General features: G+C 42.4%; 1 protein-coding gene across 1 annotated transcript in view; it reads left to right on the forward strand.

Moving 5' to 3' along the window:
• Window positions 1–365: 365 nt before the first annotated feature.
• Window positions 366–18807, forward strand: part of LOC310863963 (period circadian protein homolog 2-like) — a gene marked incomplete at both ends in the record, with an annotated part of 35689 nt that continues 17247 nt past the window's right edge. Inside the window, 7 exon segments of the mRNA XM_083772497.1 lie at window positions 366–497; window positions 5846–5995; window positions 6155–6233; window positions 16145–16218; window positions 16272–16346; window positions 16348–16368; window positions 16370–16686. Coding sequence (XP_083628623.1) covers window positions 366–497; window positions 5846–5995; window positions 6155–6233; window positions 16145–16218; window positions 16272–16346; window positions 16348–16368; window positions 16370–16686 — 848 coding nt within the window.

Here is an 18807-nt window from a genome sequence, read left to right on the forward strand (position 1 = left end):
TTAATAATATTAATTAATTGTTAATAACTAATATTTAATACAAAAAGTGGCTATTCAGGACAGGCACATATATAGGCATGCTTTCTCTCAAAGCATATCATGTTTTATCTGTTATTTGTGGCTCATTCGTTCATCAGGTCATGACCCCCAGATGATCTTTTGGTCCTAAGCTTTCTTTCAGCACAATCACAGATGTCCCGGGTCGCTCAGTCAGGAGATTCACCAATGCTTCTTCAGCCGGCGTGGGCCGGTTGGGGTTTCTTCGGAAGTGATGGTTCTAGTATCTAGCGAAGAAGTAAGTCCATCACCATCACCCATGTGCAGGCTGCAGCGCCGTCGATCCTCCAGCATTATAGATTGCTTGCATGGGTCATCTCATCTTAGTTCTGGACGAGAGTGGTATCGAACAGTTCTCGGGTCTGCATGACATGAAGCTTAACTTCTTTAAAGCTCAGAATCAATTGCTCAAAGGCCGCTTGAGAGCATATGCCGCTCATGTAAGTTAATTCATAAAGGGTCTCTATCAGGTCCTCCAATGCTGGCCTACTTGAAGTGCCTAAAAGAATGTGCACAAAAAGAGGCAGCTTTTTGCTTTTACGGCTCAACAGCCTGGAATAAACTTCCATTCGAGCTCAGACACGCACCCTCTGTAGACATTTTTAAATCTCAACTCAAGTCTCACCTCTTCACTCTTGCTTTTACTTGAGTTTTACTATGCACGTTCCTACCCTGCCCTGACTGTTTTGCTGCATGTGGTGTTTTTATTTGTTTCTATTTATTTTATGTTCTTATATTCAATTTTGTTCTTTGCCATTGTTCTATCATTTTAACTACTTGTGTTTTATTGTATTATATTTTTGTGTCCTGCCCTGCGAAGCACTTTGAGCTGCATTTATGGATGAAAGGTGCTATACAAATAAAGTTTATTATTATTATTATCACTTGGGTGTTTAAATAGTTTAGGATTAAGATCTAAGGCTTCTCTTTAAGTATTGGTAATTGTGGTTTCCTCACTCTGGCGTTAGAGGAACGTTGGGGTAACATAAATGGTTGCACTACATGTAAGATCTGTGAAATAGTTCAGGTAAGCCTCACGGCTATGGCATGCGCCATAGTTACACGTAGCTCACGTGTATCCGTGCAGGATCCAGAAATGCATAGCTTGCACTCTCGAGTCACTATCGAGTGGGACATCTGCCCGGATGTGTATCGGTTGAGAATTCCCGTAGGCTGATGGCGTTTCCTCATAAGGAACGTCGGCGTAATTGGGCCAATGGTGTGTCCTCATACTGGCAGTAGAGGAACATTGGCGTTGCACTACACGTAAGCCCTGCGAAGCAGCGTAGAATATTCCTCTATAGTGGCATAGAGGAATGGCCTATCGGCGAGCGCAGCCATGCAGGCCTTTTTCAGCTTAAGCTTAAGGTTAGTATATGCTTGTACTCCAAACCAATGGGTTTTGAGTCCGGCTTTCACCCCACACATTACTTTCTCACAGATAAGCCTCACGGCTCGCAGTCATGGCTACACATAGCTCACGTAAAGTTAAAATATCCGCGCAAGATCCAGAAATGCATAGCGTTGCATTTCGTCACTATCGTGTGGGATATCTGCCCGGATGCGTGGGACATCTGCCCGGGTGTGCCCGTAGGGCGTTCTCGGTTCTGCTTTGTTGGGGGGGTTAGCAATCCGTGCAGGCTCCAGAAATGCATATTTGCATTTCGTCACTGTGCATTCATAGTGGGTCACCTGCCCGGATCGACGGTGAGAGTTCACCGAAAGGTATGTGTGTTGGGGGGTTATTGTATATCTATCTCCCTGCTCTTATGTTTTATGATGTTGCTTAATCATGCCGAGCAGGGAGAAATCCAGCAGAGCCGAACGCCAAGTCAAATATCATATGCACACTCATTACTCATTCTTCAATAAATATTGTTTAATCTATTCGTGAGTTGTCTGACTGAAATCAAACGCAGCACGCGGAGCGGCGGAGTCAGTTCAGTTAGTCAACCTCAAGGGAGGTTCTTGCTTGCTCAAAGGCCCATACTATGCTCAAGGGGTTAACATGCTGCATTACTATGTGGGAGTATACGTGTGTGCAAGTCTCTCACGTCATTCGCTGATGCGGCAGTCAGCTGACTAAGTGGGCAGGCTACTTAAGCTCACTAGACTCCATGCTCTTCCTGCCTTCCTCTGCTCATGGTTCCCCGGTTGTATGTGACGTTTTCTCCCACCACCACCCCAGCACCACCGGTGGGCTCTGCTATCTATGCTCCCCATGGGGGGGTTATTGTATATCTATCTCCCTGCTCTTATGTTTTATGATGTTGCTTAATCATGCCGAGCAGGGAGAAATCCAGCAGAGCCGAACGCCAAGTCAAATATCATATGCACACTCATTACTCATTCTTCAATAAATATTGTTTAATCTATTCGTGAGTTGTCTGACTGAACTGTACAAAGTATGAATGCGTCGCAGACCAACTCACAGTCCTTGAACTCAAAACTGAATGTTCTGAATATGATCCCAGCAACTGCCTTCCAGTGAGTAGCCTATATCTGGATACTAGCTTTATCAAGTTTTCTAATACATTAATTTTGTATTTGTGAACGCTCAGGCTTTTCAGGAACATTGATCTTTCATCTGCAAGATTGAAGTGAAACGTGACGTTAGTCTTCATTACTTGCAGTAGTAAGAAGCTGTAGTCAGTAACCATGGCGTTTTATCTGATGATTTCAATTTATATCAAATTTGTATTACAGGGCACAGAAAAATTGGACAAGAAAGGCTGTTGTAAAACATGTAAGAATTCATTACATAATTGTGCTGTTTTTAACTGGTGTTTCCATTCATTTATAGTAGGCTACTACAGTAACATCATTTAACATTTTCTAAAATGTCTTATGTTTCTAATAACTGTGGCTTTGTAATGTTTATGCATAGACTTGTAAATGTAAGAGACTGTTATCAGTTATTGTATTCTTTCTCTTTGATAAATATGACCTTGTATGTGCAAACCAGGTACCAAGCGTCACGACTGTGTACATAAGAACGAAACAACCATCCTGGAGGTTAAAAAGGGACGGCCTACAAGTCGACCCAGCGGTTCCAGTGAAACTCAAACTGTCACTGTTCCTACAAGTCAGTTCATCGGTTCCAAAGAAACTACAACTGTCGCTGTACCTACAACTCGGGTCATTGGTCCCGAAGGAACTAGAACTGTCCCTGTACCGACAGCTCAGTCCGTAGGTCCCGAAGGAACTAAAACTGCCGCTGTAACTACAGCTAAGCCCATCCGTCCCGAAGGAACTAAAACTGTCCCTGTACCGACAGCTCAGTCCGTAGGTCCCGAAGGAACTAAAACTGTCCCTGTACCGACAGCTCAGTCCGTAGGTCCCGAAGGAACTAAAACTGCCGCTGTAACTACAGCTGAGCCCATCGGTCCCGAAGGAACTAAAACTGTCTCTGTACCGACGGCTCAGTCCGTAGGTCCCGAAGGAACTAAAACTGCCGCTGTAACTACAGCTGAGCCCATCGGTCCCGAAGGAACTAAAACTGTCTCTGTACCGACGGCTCAGTCCGTAGGTCCCGAAGGAACTAAAACTGCCGCTGTAACTACAGCTGAGCCCATCGGTCCCGAAGGAACTAAAACTGTCTCTGTACCGACGGCTCAGTCCGTAGGTCCCGAAGGAACTAAAACTGTCCCTGTAGTTGTACAGACAGCTCAGACCATAGGTCCCAAAGGAGCTAAAACTGCTGCTGTAACTACAGCTGAGCCCATCGGTCCCGAAGGAACTAAAACTGTCCCTGTACCTACAACTCAGTCTGTCGGATCCGAAAACACTGGAGCTGTCACTGTCACAAGGCCGCTCATTGGTTTCAAAGGCACACAAGCTGTCACTGAACCTACAGGTCGGTTCAGCGCTTCCACTGAAACTACAACTGTACCAGTTGGTCCTGAAACTCAAATTGTTGAATGCAGATCAGTTCCAGTTGAAATGACATCCTGCGGTGGTAGCTGTCCAACATACTCAATGTAAGATTTCCATCTATTCTATAGGATTTGGGATTGGGGTTTCATGGAAGGGATTTAGGCTATCACCAAATACATACATTATTTGAAATTCTTCTCAAGACAACATTGTCTGCATTTTCCCCTTTGTAAAATATGCCAACAAATGAAACCATGTCTACAATATTTGTTAGCCACGGTTAAGCACAGTTTAGGGTGTATTTGGGTCATTAAAATATATTATAAATTAATATTGGATAAACCACGGGAAATAAATTAATGGCATCTATCTATAGGCTTGTTATAGCTTTTAAAACGCACAAAATTGTCAGACTGATAGATTCAGCCACGGTTAACCGTCTTCCTGCCATTGCCGAAGCCCTTCGGCAATTGAAGCATTAATTTGATATTAACGCTTGCTGCCATTGCCGAAGCCCTTCGGCAATTGCCCTTTATTAGTGCATATGATTGATCAAGCCATAATGCTACTCACGTTAGCCGGTTAGCTAGCACTGTTGTTAGCACTGCACTGGATCGTTCATATTAATTCACCGTCGCCATAAGAATCCATTCTATCCGTTTCTTTCAATCGCCTGTATCTCCTATTCCTTGTCCCAGATGGCATTTTTGGTCAAAACAGCGTTTCTTTGACGGCACGAGCCGACGTTGTGGAGTGCAAAAATGTACCGGCATTTTTCGATCATGTAAACAAAGGTTGTCTTGGCAACGTAAAGCTGGCAGGGATAAGCTCACTTCCGGTTGAGGCAAAATGTGGCTTTTCAAAATAAGAGCTCAAATTAAAAAAATGCTGGCATGAATTAGGTCCTAATTTCTCAATAAATGGCAGCAGTAAAAGGGTTAAGCACAGTTTAGGGTGTATTTGGGTCATTACTTGCGCAAGCAGAGCGCACAAGTAATGGTTTCGCCCGGCTCGTATGCACCGTCCCAGCCAACCCGCCACTTTTCATGCGTATGCACCGTCCCAGCAAATTGTGCCTGATTTGCTGGGACCAGATTACATGGTGTGTATATGTATAACTAGCTCTCAATGATGAAGTAAGAAATATGTGGATTAAAGGACCCAATTGCAATACCAGAGTGTAATTGGTTTTCGATGGTGACGTAATGACGATATGTTTTAGTGTTGGGAGTATTAAAGGTAATGCTCCTGTGTATACATGTATGTAATCTGGCACCACTGCCGTATCAGGCACAGTTTGCTGGGACGGTGCATACGCATCAAAAGTGGCGGGTTGGCTGGGACTGCGTATGGCGCAAAGTAACCACAGTATACCGCTAATCAACTTACAAATTACATATACATATATACATAGTATATAAGTATAGCTCTCAATGATGACGTAAGAAATATGTGGATTAAAGGACCCAATGTGTAATTGGTTTTCGATGGTGACGTAATGACGATATGTTTTAGTCTTGGGAGGCACTGATTGACATATACGTCACCATCCAAAGTCGTCACTTACGTATTCATTACATTATGTTTCTGAAGTGTATAAAAACAATTACCATTGTTTCATTCTGGCACCACTGCCGTATCAGGCACAAGTAGTCATTACTGAGATTTGACAGTTTGTAGCGGTCGAAAGTACTTGTGCGCTCTGCTTGCGCACTAGTAGGCCATTTATGGCCTACTAGTGTGCAACAAGCAAGTATGTTCTAGTTTATGTTAGGTTCTCTAAATGAATTGGACCTGTGAAATAGTTGAGTGTTTGTATATCTTGTATTCCTTTAATGTATATAGTAATGTGGAAGAATTACTCATATAGTTAACTAAGTTAACTAATGAGTCAGACACCCCTCCATCTCAGACAGGTGAAGAGACTGACTACGTTGATATAGACACCCCTCCATCTCAGACAGGTGAAGAGACTGACTACGTTGATATAGACACCCCTCCATCTCAGACAGGTGAAGAGACTGACTACGTCATTTATGGCCTACTAGTGTGCAACAAGCAAGTATGTTCTAGTTTATGTTAGGTTCTCTAAATGAATTGGACCTGTGAAATAGTTGAGTGTTTGTATATCTTGTATTCCTTTAATGTATATAGTAATGTGGAAGAATTACTCATATAGTTAACTAAGTTAACTAATGAGTCAGACACCCCTCCATCTCAGACAGGTGAAGAGACTGACTACGTTGATATAGACACCCCTCCATCTCAGCAGCAGCAGCCAGACCAGATACTGCAGCCTGGTAAAATATACATACTGTAATCTGGTATCTGATCTACAAGCTCATATATATATGAGCTTGTAGATCTGCTATTTTTCAATAGGTAAAGCACGACATGATACACCAAAATGGGTTCCCGCCCAGAATGGGTTAAGTACATCTTAAAAGTATTTCTATATTGTAGTATTTATACTTTCACTTAACAAATGTGAGTACTTTTTCCACCACTGAAAAAGATTTGCCACAAATGTTCATGATTTCTCAAAAATAGTAGATCTACAAGCTCATATTGTGGCACAAAGTGATGTGCTTGTGTCTGCTATTTTTGAAAAATCGAAGAACGATTGACATTTTTTAGAATCTGATCTCAGGTCAGAATGGGTTCATCAGACCAGTGTGTGTCCGGCGGAAACCTCGTATGAATCTGATCTCAGGTCAGAATGGGTTAAAACAGCGTGCGGATATCTCCTCTTTCCTTCCTTAGTTATTCTTTTTGATCCTGCACCCGTTGAAATGTGTGGATGTGCGTGCAGTGGTCACCTCTTGACCATCCCAGGTGTTTGAAGCCCTTGACTTCGTTCAGAGCAGCACCTCTACCACCTGTTGTTATTATAGGCTGATGTTCCAATGTAACGGATGGCCACTGTTCCATGTGGTCGGAGCACACATAGTCCAGGACTATGATGAAGAGGAAGGACTCTGCTCCTCTTTTCCCCACGAGGAGGGGTAGCCGGCGGTGGTAGCTGAAAGCAGAGTAGCATGCAGCAAGGACTAACTGCAAGCATGACTACCACAGATCTGCACTACAAGTGCCCACCCATATAGAGTACATTTTGACAAATCATTTGTGTTCATGGTCAATCTCCTGGGGGGGGGGGGGGGGGGGGGGTAATTGTGTTTTCAAGGGGGCCTTTTGCATTTGCGATCCCAGACACAATGAAACGGAAATTGGTTTCTGTGGACTTATGTAAGCATTTTGTCCACAGAACAGGTTCACTCTTACTGCAGCAGCTCTGTGTGAGTCAACTTCGTTATACTGACAGTTTTTTTTCATCCATTGTCAATTATATCTCCAGTTTCTCCACTAAGACCGTGGACATGCTGTAAAAGTATGGAAAACATGTTTTTCATTTCAAGATCATTAAGGTCTTTATAATGTCATGGTCCAGAATGCTATAGCTTTTGACCTAGTCTTGTTTTATATAAGCAGGTGTTTGTGGAAATTGGGGCCTGTATGGGAAGGATTTGTCGGCAGGGGGTTGTGACAGTGCGATGCCAAGCTACTTCCTGGTTTTGAGATTTGGTGTTCCTCAGCATCTGTATCTGTGTTTGGTATTTTTGAGCGGTGCAAAGCGCTCCCAAGAGTGACTGTGTGTGTGTGTGTGTGTGTGTGTGTGTGTGTGTGTGTGTGTGTGTGTGTCTATGTCTGAGTACGACCTATTGACCCCTGCAGATGCACACCGAGCAGTCAGCTAATTGGTGTGGCATGGGTCTCACACACACACACACACACACACACACACACACACACACACATTGATTTTTGATTGATTTAAGTTGTATTAACAGTTTGCAGAATTACAGTAGGCTACATAAAGCACAACTAATTACAAAAACTGTTAACTGTGAGTGGACGACCCAATAAAGCACTTGTGGTCCCCCTAAAGAGGGCACACCTTGTTCAATTCACCATGTGTGTGTGTGTGGGTGTTGCGCTCTGAAGTTCAAAACACGTTACGCTGCGGCGTGTTGTGAGCTTGTATTGGGTGAGCTTGTAGATCGGCTTGTAGATCAGCATGCAACCAAGGGTAAAATCAGGCATCAAGCCCCGCCAAAATAATCTTTTGTCTACAAAATCAACTGTAGATTTTGTCGACTAAAATCTTATGATTTATAGTCGGCTAAAACTAAATAAGATAACTAAAATTAATAAATAAATAAGAATTTACAGTCTGCTATTCATAGCATATTCCACAGACTCCACTCCAATGATCACATAAACCTGCCAGTCAAATGCAATGTCTCATTTTATGCACTGTTCCGCAGTCTCCTTCTTATAGGATGACCTACTACTTCCTACTGTACCTTCTGTTGTTACCAACTTTTCTTTGAATTTGATAAAGATGCCTTCTTTCTCCTCCTCCTCCTATACCAACATTGCCACCATTCTGCAGAAGAATGAAATTGGTTTCTTTGTATGTCACTTTGTACGTCACAGTATGACAGCAAGCTCGAATTCAGTCAATTCAAATTGAACAAAAATGTTGAACTATAGTCAGTTGAGAATGAATTGCCTTGCATTTATTTCCATTAAATGTGAACAGGCCCATAAAATTGACTTGAAAAGACATTACAAATGACATTGCAGCAGAGCAGAGAGAACAAGGAAGCTGTTACTGGGAGGGGAGAAAGTCTGAGTAAATCTTGAATTTATACCATAGACTGTAGATTTATACGTTGTGTTGCACGCTGACGAAATGCCAATCTATGTAAACTGATTTGTAAAGCATCAACGTAATTTCCTTGGGCGATACTTCCGCTAAAATCCCGCAACTTCCGCCCAAACAAATGATAGTCTTTACAGCGTAAATATATATATATATATATATATATATATATATATATATATATATAATGAATTGCATTTTTATAGCGCTTTTCCAAGTGCTCAAAGTGCTTTACAATGGTTCATTCATTCATACATTGGGAGGTGAAGCCTCACTTCCCACATTCACACACCAATGGTGGCAAGCTCACACCGACCAACTCATTGGAGGCAGTGTAGCGTTCAGTTTCTTGCCCAAGGACACTTCGACATGTACACCGACAATGGGCCCCATTGTTTAATGCAATCAGATAGGACTTGAATGGGCTGTCAACTTGACAGTAGGACTTTCTGTCCTTGACAGTGTCAGGACAGAAAGTACTTTTTTGACTCTCAGTGGGCGTTCCGCATAACTTCCAAGTTCCAGGCACGATGATGTCACGCCCATCCAACATGCGTTTCCACGTGCATTTGGGTAACACGGACAGTAAGGACGGACAGCGATTCCGACCAATGAGCTGCTGTTACTTCAGCTGCGTCACAGGTTTCCCATGGAACCCCACTGCGGGCCAATGAGGGGTCTTGAATTGTAGGTCGCGGTCGCGATCGCGCAGCGAGGAGCGCTGGGATTGGCCGATAGTTTAAAAGTCCACCGGCTGGGCTTCGGAAAGTCAGTACAGTGTTGCCATGGCAGCTTATTATAAGCGACTTTGGGCTTCTTTTTCTGTAAAGTAGCTTGTAAATAAATTGATTGATTGATTTACATTTTTATTTCACAGCATGCTGATTACAGAATGGGTACATTTCAAACAAAAGCACAAGTCAATACAAAAACTGTTACTTTGTGGACGAATCATGATTAAGCATTAGGCTGCTACACTTATTTACAACAGGCCGAAACAGGGTCCAGTGGGTCCACCATTTTCAATTCACCAGAACATTAATTTTATTGTTCAAATTATACAAATTGGGAGGTGGGCGGGGTACAAAAACGGAACTGTTTTGACTGAACTGCTGTAGTAACCTGTAAAAATGAATAAAAACAATACACTTCTATAAAAACAGGAAATCATCATATAAAGAAAGTAAAACAGGGAATAACAAAGTTGCGGGGGTTTTTTTTTTGGGGGGGGGGGGGGGGGGGCTTGTTTCTAAATTCTAGTTTGCTTCCTATTTGCCTCCAATTTGTTTTCATTGTTATTCAAACCAGTGGTTCTAAGTGAAACAAACATTTAAATGTTTTGTAAACTCTGAATAAAGTTCAATTAAACCAGGGAGCCCCTCAGCCCTTAGACTAGAGCCTCAGCCCCGTTCTGGATTTGTGTTGTTGGCATGTTTAAAACATATTCCAAATATTCCACTATTCCACTTTTTATCCACAAGCTTGTAAACCGGCTATTTTCAAATAGTGCCCATGTGGCCTATAGACATAGTTTGTAATGCATGTTAAATATTATCAAAGTAATAGCAGAAATAGCTACTTATTCTTTGGGGCTTGTTTTCCTAGACCCCGGTTGCTTGTTTCTTACTCATTATATGGCAACACTGTCGGAGCACCGTCGTACGGCGATGTGTATAAGGCGCGGGAGTACTAGGGAGTGCTCGAGCGCTGCACGGCTGCAGCCAGTCACTCACCACTCACCAGGCAGTGTGTCAACGGGTTCTGAGGAACGCATTCGGATTAAATTAAAAGTAAATCATTTGTATTTGTCTGTGCTTTAATTTAAGGCGGAACCACGGACCACTTTTCCTGAACAGGTTAGTTTTCCCCCCTCCCTTATCTCTACTTAAAAATGATGCGTGAAAATGTGTGATGCTCTTGCTCTACTTTTGGCTTTTGGCGATAATTGTTTATAATTTAACGTGGATTTATAGATGTTTTTTTTTTAAATGGTTAACGTCTCTAAATATTTTGATGAATTGAACATGGTGGACCCTCTTGTAAACAATTGTTTGTTTGATTGATTGATTGAAATATTTATTAACAGTTTGTAGAATTTACAGTACATTTTAAGCACAAACTCAATACAAAGACTGTTAACTGTGAGTGAACGACCCAATTAAGCATTACACTTGTTTACAACAGGGTCCACATTGTTCAATTCATCAAAATTGTATTGTGTGTAATGCTTAATTGGGTCGTCCGCTCACAGTTAACAGTCTTTGTATTGAGTTTGTGCTTGAAATGTAGGCTACTGTAATTCTGCAAACTGTTAATACATATTTCAATCAATCATTCAATCAATCAAAATGTTGGCTGTTGTTTCCGAATGGCTCGAGCGTGGAAATTGTCGTGATTTTTGCTGCGTGTCTGCCAGACTGCCAGTCGCCACTTTTACTATCTGTGTCAGAGTGTAGTGTACCGTGCACAAGATTGCAGGTCAACATGTGTGTACAGTGTGTACAGTACAGTGTGTACATGCTGGTTGAATAGCAGGTCAGTAGGTGTGGCACCGTGTGTGTACTGTACATTCCAGTAGTACAGTGTGTACATGCTGGTTGAATAGCAGGTCAGTAGGAGATAGATGGGGGAAGGGTCCTTTTTGTCCATACAGTATCATTTTATTTATGAATATGTGTATTGATTCCTAATTTGCTACACGTTTGAATATTTACTGCATGGTGGAAACCCCCCATAGATGAGTAATGTTAATGTAAAACAGTGAGCTGTTAATTGATCTTCACTGGAATTGCTCTTATTGTTTCTTCGTTGCTCTGGACTTGGCTGTCGTTGTGTTCTGCCAGCTCTCACTGAATCTGTAGATGTGTGGGGGAATATTAATTATATGATATATCATATAATGTTAATCTAAATTAGCAGTCTACATGGTATAGCTACTGTGACTGTCTGATATACACCATCACACCACGTAAAGGTATAACAAATATAATAATAATATTATATATATATATATATATATATATACCCTGTGAGACACTTAGCAATGCCCAATTTTGCTCTAGTCTACACCAAGCCAATTAACCTGGCTTGGTGTAGCCAATTAAGCCAATTAACCTAATATATATTAGGTTAATTGGCTTGGTGTAGACTAGAGTAAAATTGGGCATTGCTATGTGGCTTTACAATTACAATACAGGTGGTTCTCACTGACGTTTTAATTTCAAGCACCACTATAACTCTTGAGAGTGTACAAATGGAACCCAAATAAGGGTCCAACATTGTACCCTCTCGGAGTTACAGGCTTCTACAGGTCTAGTTGGAACCCCCCTTAAAGGAATCATTAAACTGAACCGAAATCCTACAGGATCCCAACCCTGATTATTGCTGTATGTACAGTATGTAGCCTGATTGTTGACTCTGAGAGAGCCTCCAACCAGTGCCCTCCTCAGTCGAGTGGGCGGGGTCTATGGGCTGGAAACCAGGGTAGTATGTACTATGATGATGTATGTTCTATGTGTGTTGTATAGATTCCTATGTTGTCTTTTCTTCCGTTGAAGTCTATTATGTAAGATATCGTATCTACCCCCCCCCCCCCCTCTTCAGTCTCTCTATTTCAAATTAGACTGGATGTATCCTCTGGCTGTGCATTTGATCCATGTGGGTTTATGAAACAGTGCTGCACTTCAACTAATACATGTGACGGAGGCCTAGCCTAGATTTGGTTTGGAACTGGAGAAAATAGATTACCTGTGTGTTAAAATATATATCTATAATATAATATAACTAGAAAAAGTGCCCTTCCGGGCACAGGTCTCCACCAGGTTATCCACAGATCCGTGCAGTTAGAGGTAAAAACACTTTTGGGCCAGTTATAGCGCCACCTTGAGGCTGAGTTGAAATTGTTCATGTGGCATTTCGTCCTGGGCCTAGTGGGAATGTGGGTGCACAATTTCACGGAAATCACGCGATGTGTTCATGATTTGCAGCATTTTGTTTGAAACTGAGCACTCCTGTGAACTTTGGAAGCCAATCTTAACCAATCAGGATGGAGTCTGATAAATCTGAAAGACCCGTTTCGTTGAATGGCTCTAGAGAGACTGTGTACCAATTTGCGTGATGTTTGGACAAAATCTGTAGGTGTACTGTGCAAAAACTTGTTTTGCACAAAGCGGCCTCCTGGTGGCGCTATAACAGGCCGTTCTGGAAAGTTTGGGGCAGAGGTTCATGGTTGGCATCCAGGGAGTGTGTGTGCAAAATTTGGCATCGACCGGGTTAACGGTGGCTGAGATTAGCTGTTCACGGACGGACGGACGGACGGACGGACACACGGACGGACGGACGGAGTGCAAAACATACTCTCCCCATGCCTTCGGCTGGTGGAGACAATTATAATATAATTATAATAATAATTATAATATATATCCTAGCCTCGGTCCCAGCCTCACTCATCTGTGAAGAGAAAAGCCTGGTCACAACCTAAGACGGAAGTGTCGGGCCGGCAACATCCGTCAGTTGTATTTCACCCAGATACAATATTATTTCGAACAACACTTAATTGTAAACTGATTTGTAAAGCGTCAATGCCATTTCCTTGAGCGGTACTTCCGCCAAAATCCTGCCACTTCCGCCCAAAGAATGGATACCCTCTCAGCGTAGGTCTTGCCCAGCGTGACTATATCCTAATATAGTATCAACCTCGTGGGGACTTTAACCAAACCGCTGGCAATTCATCCATAGCTTCAGCCATACATTGTATATAAACAGACCATGTTTCTGTAAATGGCTTATTTATTTATTTATTTTATTTTGCTTATGCATAAAGCTTATGAATAATTATTATCAAGCCAGTTCACAATCTGTCCAAGTAGAGTTTTATATAATGCAAACCATGGTGTGCTTTGTGAAGTGGTCAGCAGTAAATAATGTCAAGTATAATGAAGAAGAGTCATTTGTATATATTGGGCTAAATGTGCCAGACCACCAACGGTCCTTGAAGGTCTAACATGAGCAGCACAGTCTAAAAGATGGTACGCTTCAGTGGTTTTCATCCCTACTGACTCATCTTTAAGCTTTGGAAAAATGTGAATCACACTGTTTTGGGGCTAAATTTAGCTAGAAAGGGCAGAGCACATCCACTGCAATATTGCATCACTTTGAAGCATGAGCAGCATGCATGTGTGTGTGCGTGCATGCGTGTCACATTAAAGCAGAGGCCGCCGCTGTTTTGTTTTTTTAGGGTTGCAGCTACTGTTATTTTCTTTTATATTGACTACTTTTTTGATTACTCAAAAATCAAGTGTCCTTTTTATATAATATTATTTGTGCGTCAACAAATTGACATAGAATTTCTAGATTAGTGTGTTTAACCACTTTTCATATTCTCATACCTCAATATTTATGCCAAATATTTGAATGGCATTACAATATAACAATGTTATAACACAGTTAGTTGTAGTAGTGTAGCAACAGTGAACTGTGAGAAAACTGCATATTATATAGATAGATTGATTGATTCTTTATTGCAGACTCAGGGGAATCCATATCACAGTACAGAACAGCAACACAATAGATAAGAAGAAATATACAATAAAAAGAGTTCCACCATATTCAGTTTCGAACATACAGACAAGTTCGCCAATGGTTCCACAGTCTGGAGGAGAACCTGACAGAACTACGTATCGTGTTAGTGATGACAAATCATGACATTAATGATGTCATTTACTGACTCAGATACCCTACACATGAATTTATACATAAGATTTCGTAGCACAGCAGAGCAGGTGGGAACCCCAACACTGACAAACATTTGACTTGCACTGGAGCTTCTTGGAGCTCTCAGAAGCAGCCTCATACAGTCATTGTATGCCACGGCCTGATACTGGCCTGCTTGTAGCGGCACCACAGGTGGGCGGTGTACAGGGGTGTACAAAAGGATTTAAAAAGTGAGATCTTCACCAGTACTGAGCACATGCTACATTTTCTACACAGCATGTTTCCTTGCGCATACAACATCCGACGCTGTCTAAATATATCCTTGTCATCAGAGAGGTCATTCGAGATGATGTGGCCCAAATATTTAATCTCACTGCAGACACTAAGTGTCAGGGTGCGATCAGAGGACCCAAAAGCAGTACGACCAAAAGGCAGGATTCACAGTTCAGGATGTTTATTAAACAATAAACTTAAACTTCCCATAACATGGGGCAGGCAAAATAAGTACACAGTAGACTCTGACATGAAATGACGAACTGACAAGGGACTGAACAAACTGGGGTATATTTAAGCAATAAGCCACGAGAGGTCTCAGGTTACCGGGTATTTTACACTGCCTGGGAGCGTAGGCCAGTGTAAAATACCCGGTAAGCTGGGGCCTCGAGTGGCTTATTGCTTTTCTAAAACGGTTACAAACATATAGCAATATTAAAACTATTAAATTCACAAAAGTATCTACGCTTTGTGCCACCAGAGCGAGCGACCCAGAGCCAAAACACTTCCTTGTTTTGCTCCGCAAGTAGCCTATGTGACGGGAGAATAGCGCTTGATGTATTTACGGGGCTGCCTGGAGCCACACATTCACAGTCATATGAGGCGGGGCGGTGCTTAGACGCCCGCACAGCATGTGTTTGTAAAGCAATCAAGCGCTCCCCTTCCCCAGTTCAGCTACAAGGCTGCAGTTTGATACAAAGTGATTGAAGGAGTGGGTTATTAAATTTACACCGGTCACGTGACGGTAACCAGCCAATCAGAATGAACTATTGGGACTACCTGTTTTAGAAAAATAGACAAAGACTAACTAGTAGTAGACACAGGTGAACTCAAAATACAATCAAACACAGGATAGGCTAACAGGACAAAGAGGACACAGGTGAAAACACTGACACATCACAAGGTAGGTGAGACAAGGTAGGGAACAGCAACTAGGCAGACGGGAAACACTAGGACCATACTACAAAATAAGATACACAAAACCAACAGGGTAACAGAAAACCAAACAGAACAAGACATGGCAAAATACTGAACATAAAACAACCACATAACCATTAAGGTCAAGCCACATATTAGTCCAGTGGTTTGGACCTAAGTCAATGCTCAAATACAAAGGCAGAGGAGCGAGGCGTGACACTAAGGATAGAGCCAGAGAGATAAAAGTCAGGAAAGGTTAAATGTCTGTCTTCCATGCTACGGACAATCATAATCTTGCTCTTTTTTGCATTATATTTCATGTCAAAGTCAGCACCGTACTGTGAGCATGCACTCAGCAGCTGTTGAAGGCCAGCACTATATGGACTAAAGACTTTAGGTATATTATTTCAAACATTTAATCTACAGTTCAGTGTTGTGCCTAGAGACTGAAGTGGTTTGGCCGAATCCCTGCACTCCCCTAAACTATTGACCTGTTTCCAACTTTCCATTGCAAGGTAGTGTACTGTCATAATAATGGCCATTGCGTTAAGTTGTGTTGTCGCTGTGATTTCCCTCCTTCAGACCGCGTCCTGCTCCAGAGAGGCACTGACATCCCATTCCTCCCAGAGTACCGCAGAGGGCGTGGCATCTCCATGGTCTCATCCTGTGTCTTTTGACCCTTTGCACTTGTGCCCACCACTTGTCCGAGGACGCCGACCCCAAGCGCTACCTGTACTCTACGTTGGACGGGCTCGATCGGGAAGGTGAAGGGAGAGGAGGGAGCTTCCTGTGGCTCCATCGGCCAAAATGCACCGCATGGCCAGCGGCTACGGCGTGGGAGGGTGTGGCGCGGGGGCCGGAGGAGCTGAGCTGGGCTTGGCTTCGGACGGGAGCGACAGCAGCCACGAACACCCGGCCTCGCCGGGCTCTCCCCGCGACAACAGGAAGCGGTCGTGCCCGACGATGCACGAGGACGTGGAGATGGGCGGCAGTGAGAGCGGGACGGAGTCCCATGGCAACGAGTCCCAGGGTAACGAGTCCCACGGCAACGAGTCTGTGGGAAGCAGTTCCCATGGCAACGGCAAAGACTCCGCCCTCCTGGAGTCATCAGTGAGCAACAAGAGGTACGTGTACATCCACCCCCAAGGCATTGTGGTTAATGAAGTGTATTCCTGTCACTGCGGGGGAGATCTATCTGTAGGATGGAAGTGCAGTTCATTACATTTAGTGTGTGTGTGTGTGTGTGTGTGTGTGTGTGTGTGTCATCGTGGCTCCTTCTGAGACTTTCTTGAAAATAGTAACACTATGAATACTACACAGTAAACGGGTCTGTTTTTGCCCTTTAGAGTTAAATTGGCACTACATGTTTTTTTGCTGGTGTACTAATAGTCTTCATTTTTTGTGTATTTATAATTAAATTTTGTTAATTTCCGTGTAGCACCCATGGTCTTGTAAGTGTGAGTTTAATGTTTAGTCGGATGACGAGCAGATCACCTATAATGTGATCTGCCAGTGGTGAAGCTCTAAACTGAATTTCGTTGTTTCATGCAAGCAATGACAAATAAAGATCTATCTATCTATCTATCTATCTATCTATCTATCTATGTGCTGTTTTCCCTGTTATATTTACTTCACAACAACCTAGTAATCTTGATCATTCTTACCTGATTGTGTCTGGCTCAATGGCAGACACCTACTAATTAACTAATTAACTACGTTAATGAAGTTATTTATTTAAAGCAGACGGTCATGGCACCACATCGATGGACAATGAATTAATGAAAGTAATGAAAGTGCACCATGTGTGCATCCGGTGTGTGCTGTTGTATGTATTAATACCGGTGCTGTTGTCAACTCACTGGGTGAATTCATTATTGTTCAGACAATACCACACCAGTGTGTTTACTGTGTTATGTAATTCTGACCTATAGTGCCACAGCAACAGATGGTCGGTCTTTACACCCACCACAATGACTCATATGCCAATGCTGTCTGGAAGTAATATGAGGCGATATCTATAGGTCAAATTCTGCTCTTTAAGTTCAGCACTTTATAATTGCCAGGAGGAAAATGCAAATTACAGTTGCTCTGCTCTGAGGATTATGTAAGTATTTCCGATTTAATTAGTTTCCAATTATTTAGCCAATCTAGTCAGCTGTTGGCCTGTTGCGCCTTCTTGCTTCTTACCGTTACATAAGGCCTAGTAACCAGTACAGCCCATCCATCTTATCAATACATCAAACCAAAAACCTAATAATCATACCTTTTTTTTTTTTTTAAACATATGTTTATTGATTTTCTTGATTTTCTTTGAAGTACAAAGAAGTATTTTCAAAACAATTTACATATATATTTCCCCCCCACATCCCCATGGCAGCACAAATACAAACAAAATCTTATCACAAAATGATTTGACAATAAATACAGAACAAAAATAATAATGACAAAACGAACAATAAAACGAAAATAAAACACATTACATACAGTTAAACAAAACACATTACATACAGTTAAACAAACAAATGCACAGTTCCCTACCCCCACCCCACAGCTGACTACTCCAATTAACCACTATACATCCAAAGCCTCTTCAATATCACCTCGCTTAATGAAGTCCAAGAACTTCTCCCATATCTCCCCACGATTTTGTAACCCATTTTTCACCCCTGTGTCAATCATCTAATGTGATCCTGGGCTCTACACACCCTCCACCAACCTAGTCCCCATATATGGGGAACAAGGGGAGAGCAACGGACTTGAACTCATGCTTCCTTCATGCCTGAGTGTCCAAGTTGCTCCTTTACACCTGACAGGGGGGAGTTTCCCTGGTTGGACGTAGCGCGTGGAAGGAACACGTTATTCCAACCAGTTCCTTTCCACATGGGTCCTTGAGGGAGTTCCAGGGGTCCCCGGCTAAATGATAGTTTGGAACCAAATGGACCATTATTGGTGTGTAACTCTGAGAGTTAAATTATCATTGACTTTACAATACAAATTGGGGTCACCGTCTCAGAGATAGAAATGCCTAATTAGCCTAATTCAGGTCAAACCAGGGGCCCTTGAAATGAAAATGGTTGAAAATCACTGCTAGAGCCGTCAAATTCTTCTCTTATGAGGGTCCTTGGCATACATTTTCAAAATGGGGGGGTCCTCAGGCTAATGAGTATCATTTTGGGGGTCCTTGACATGAAAAAGTTTGAGAACCACTGAATTAGTGTACATTATCCAGTAATATATACTGTCCA

This window comes from Protomyctophum parallelum, assembly GCF_964188405.1.
Source record: "Protomyctophum parallelum genome assembly, chromosome: 9".
Taxonomy (NCBI): domain Eukaryota; kingdom Metazoa; phylum Chordata; class Actinopteri; order Myctophiformes; family Myctophidae; genus Protomyctophum; species Protomyctophum parallelum.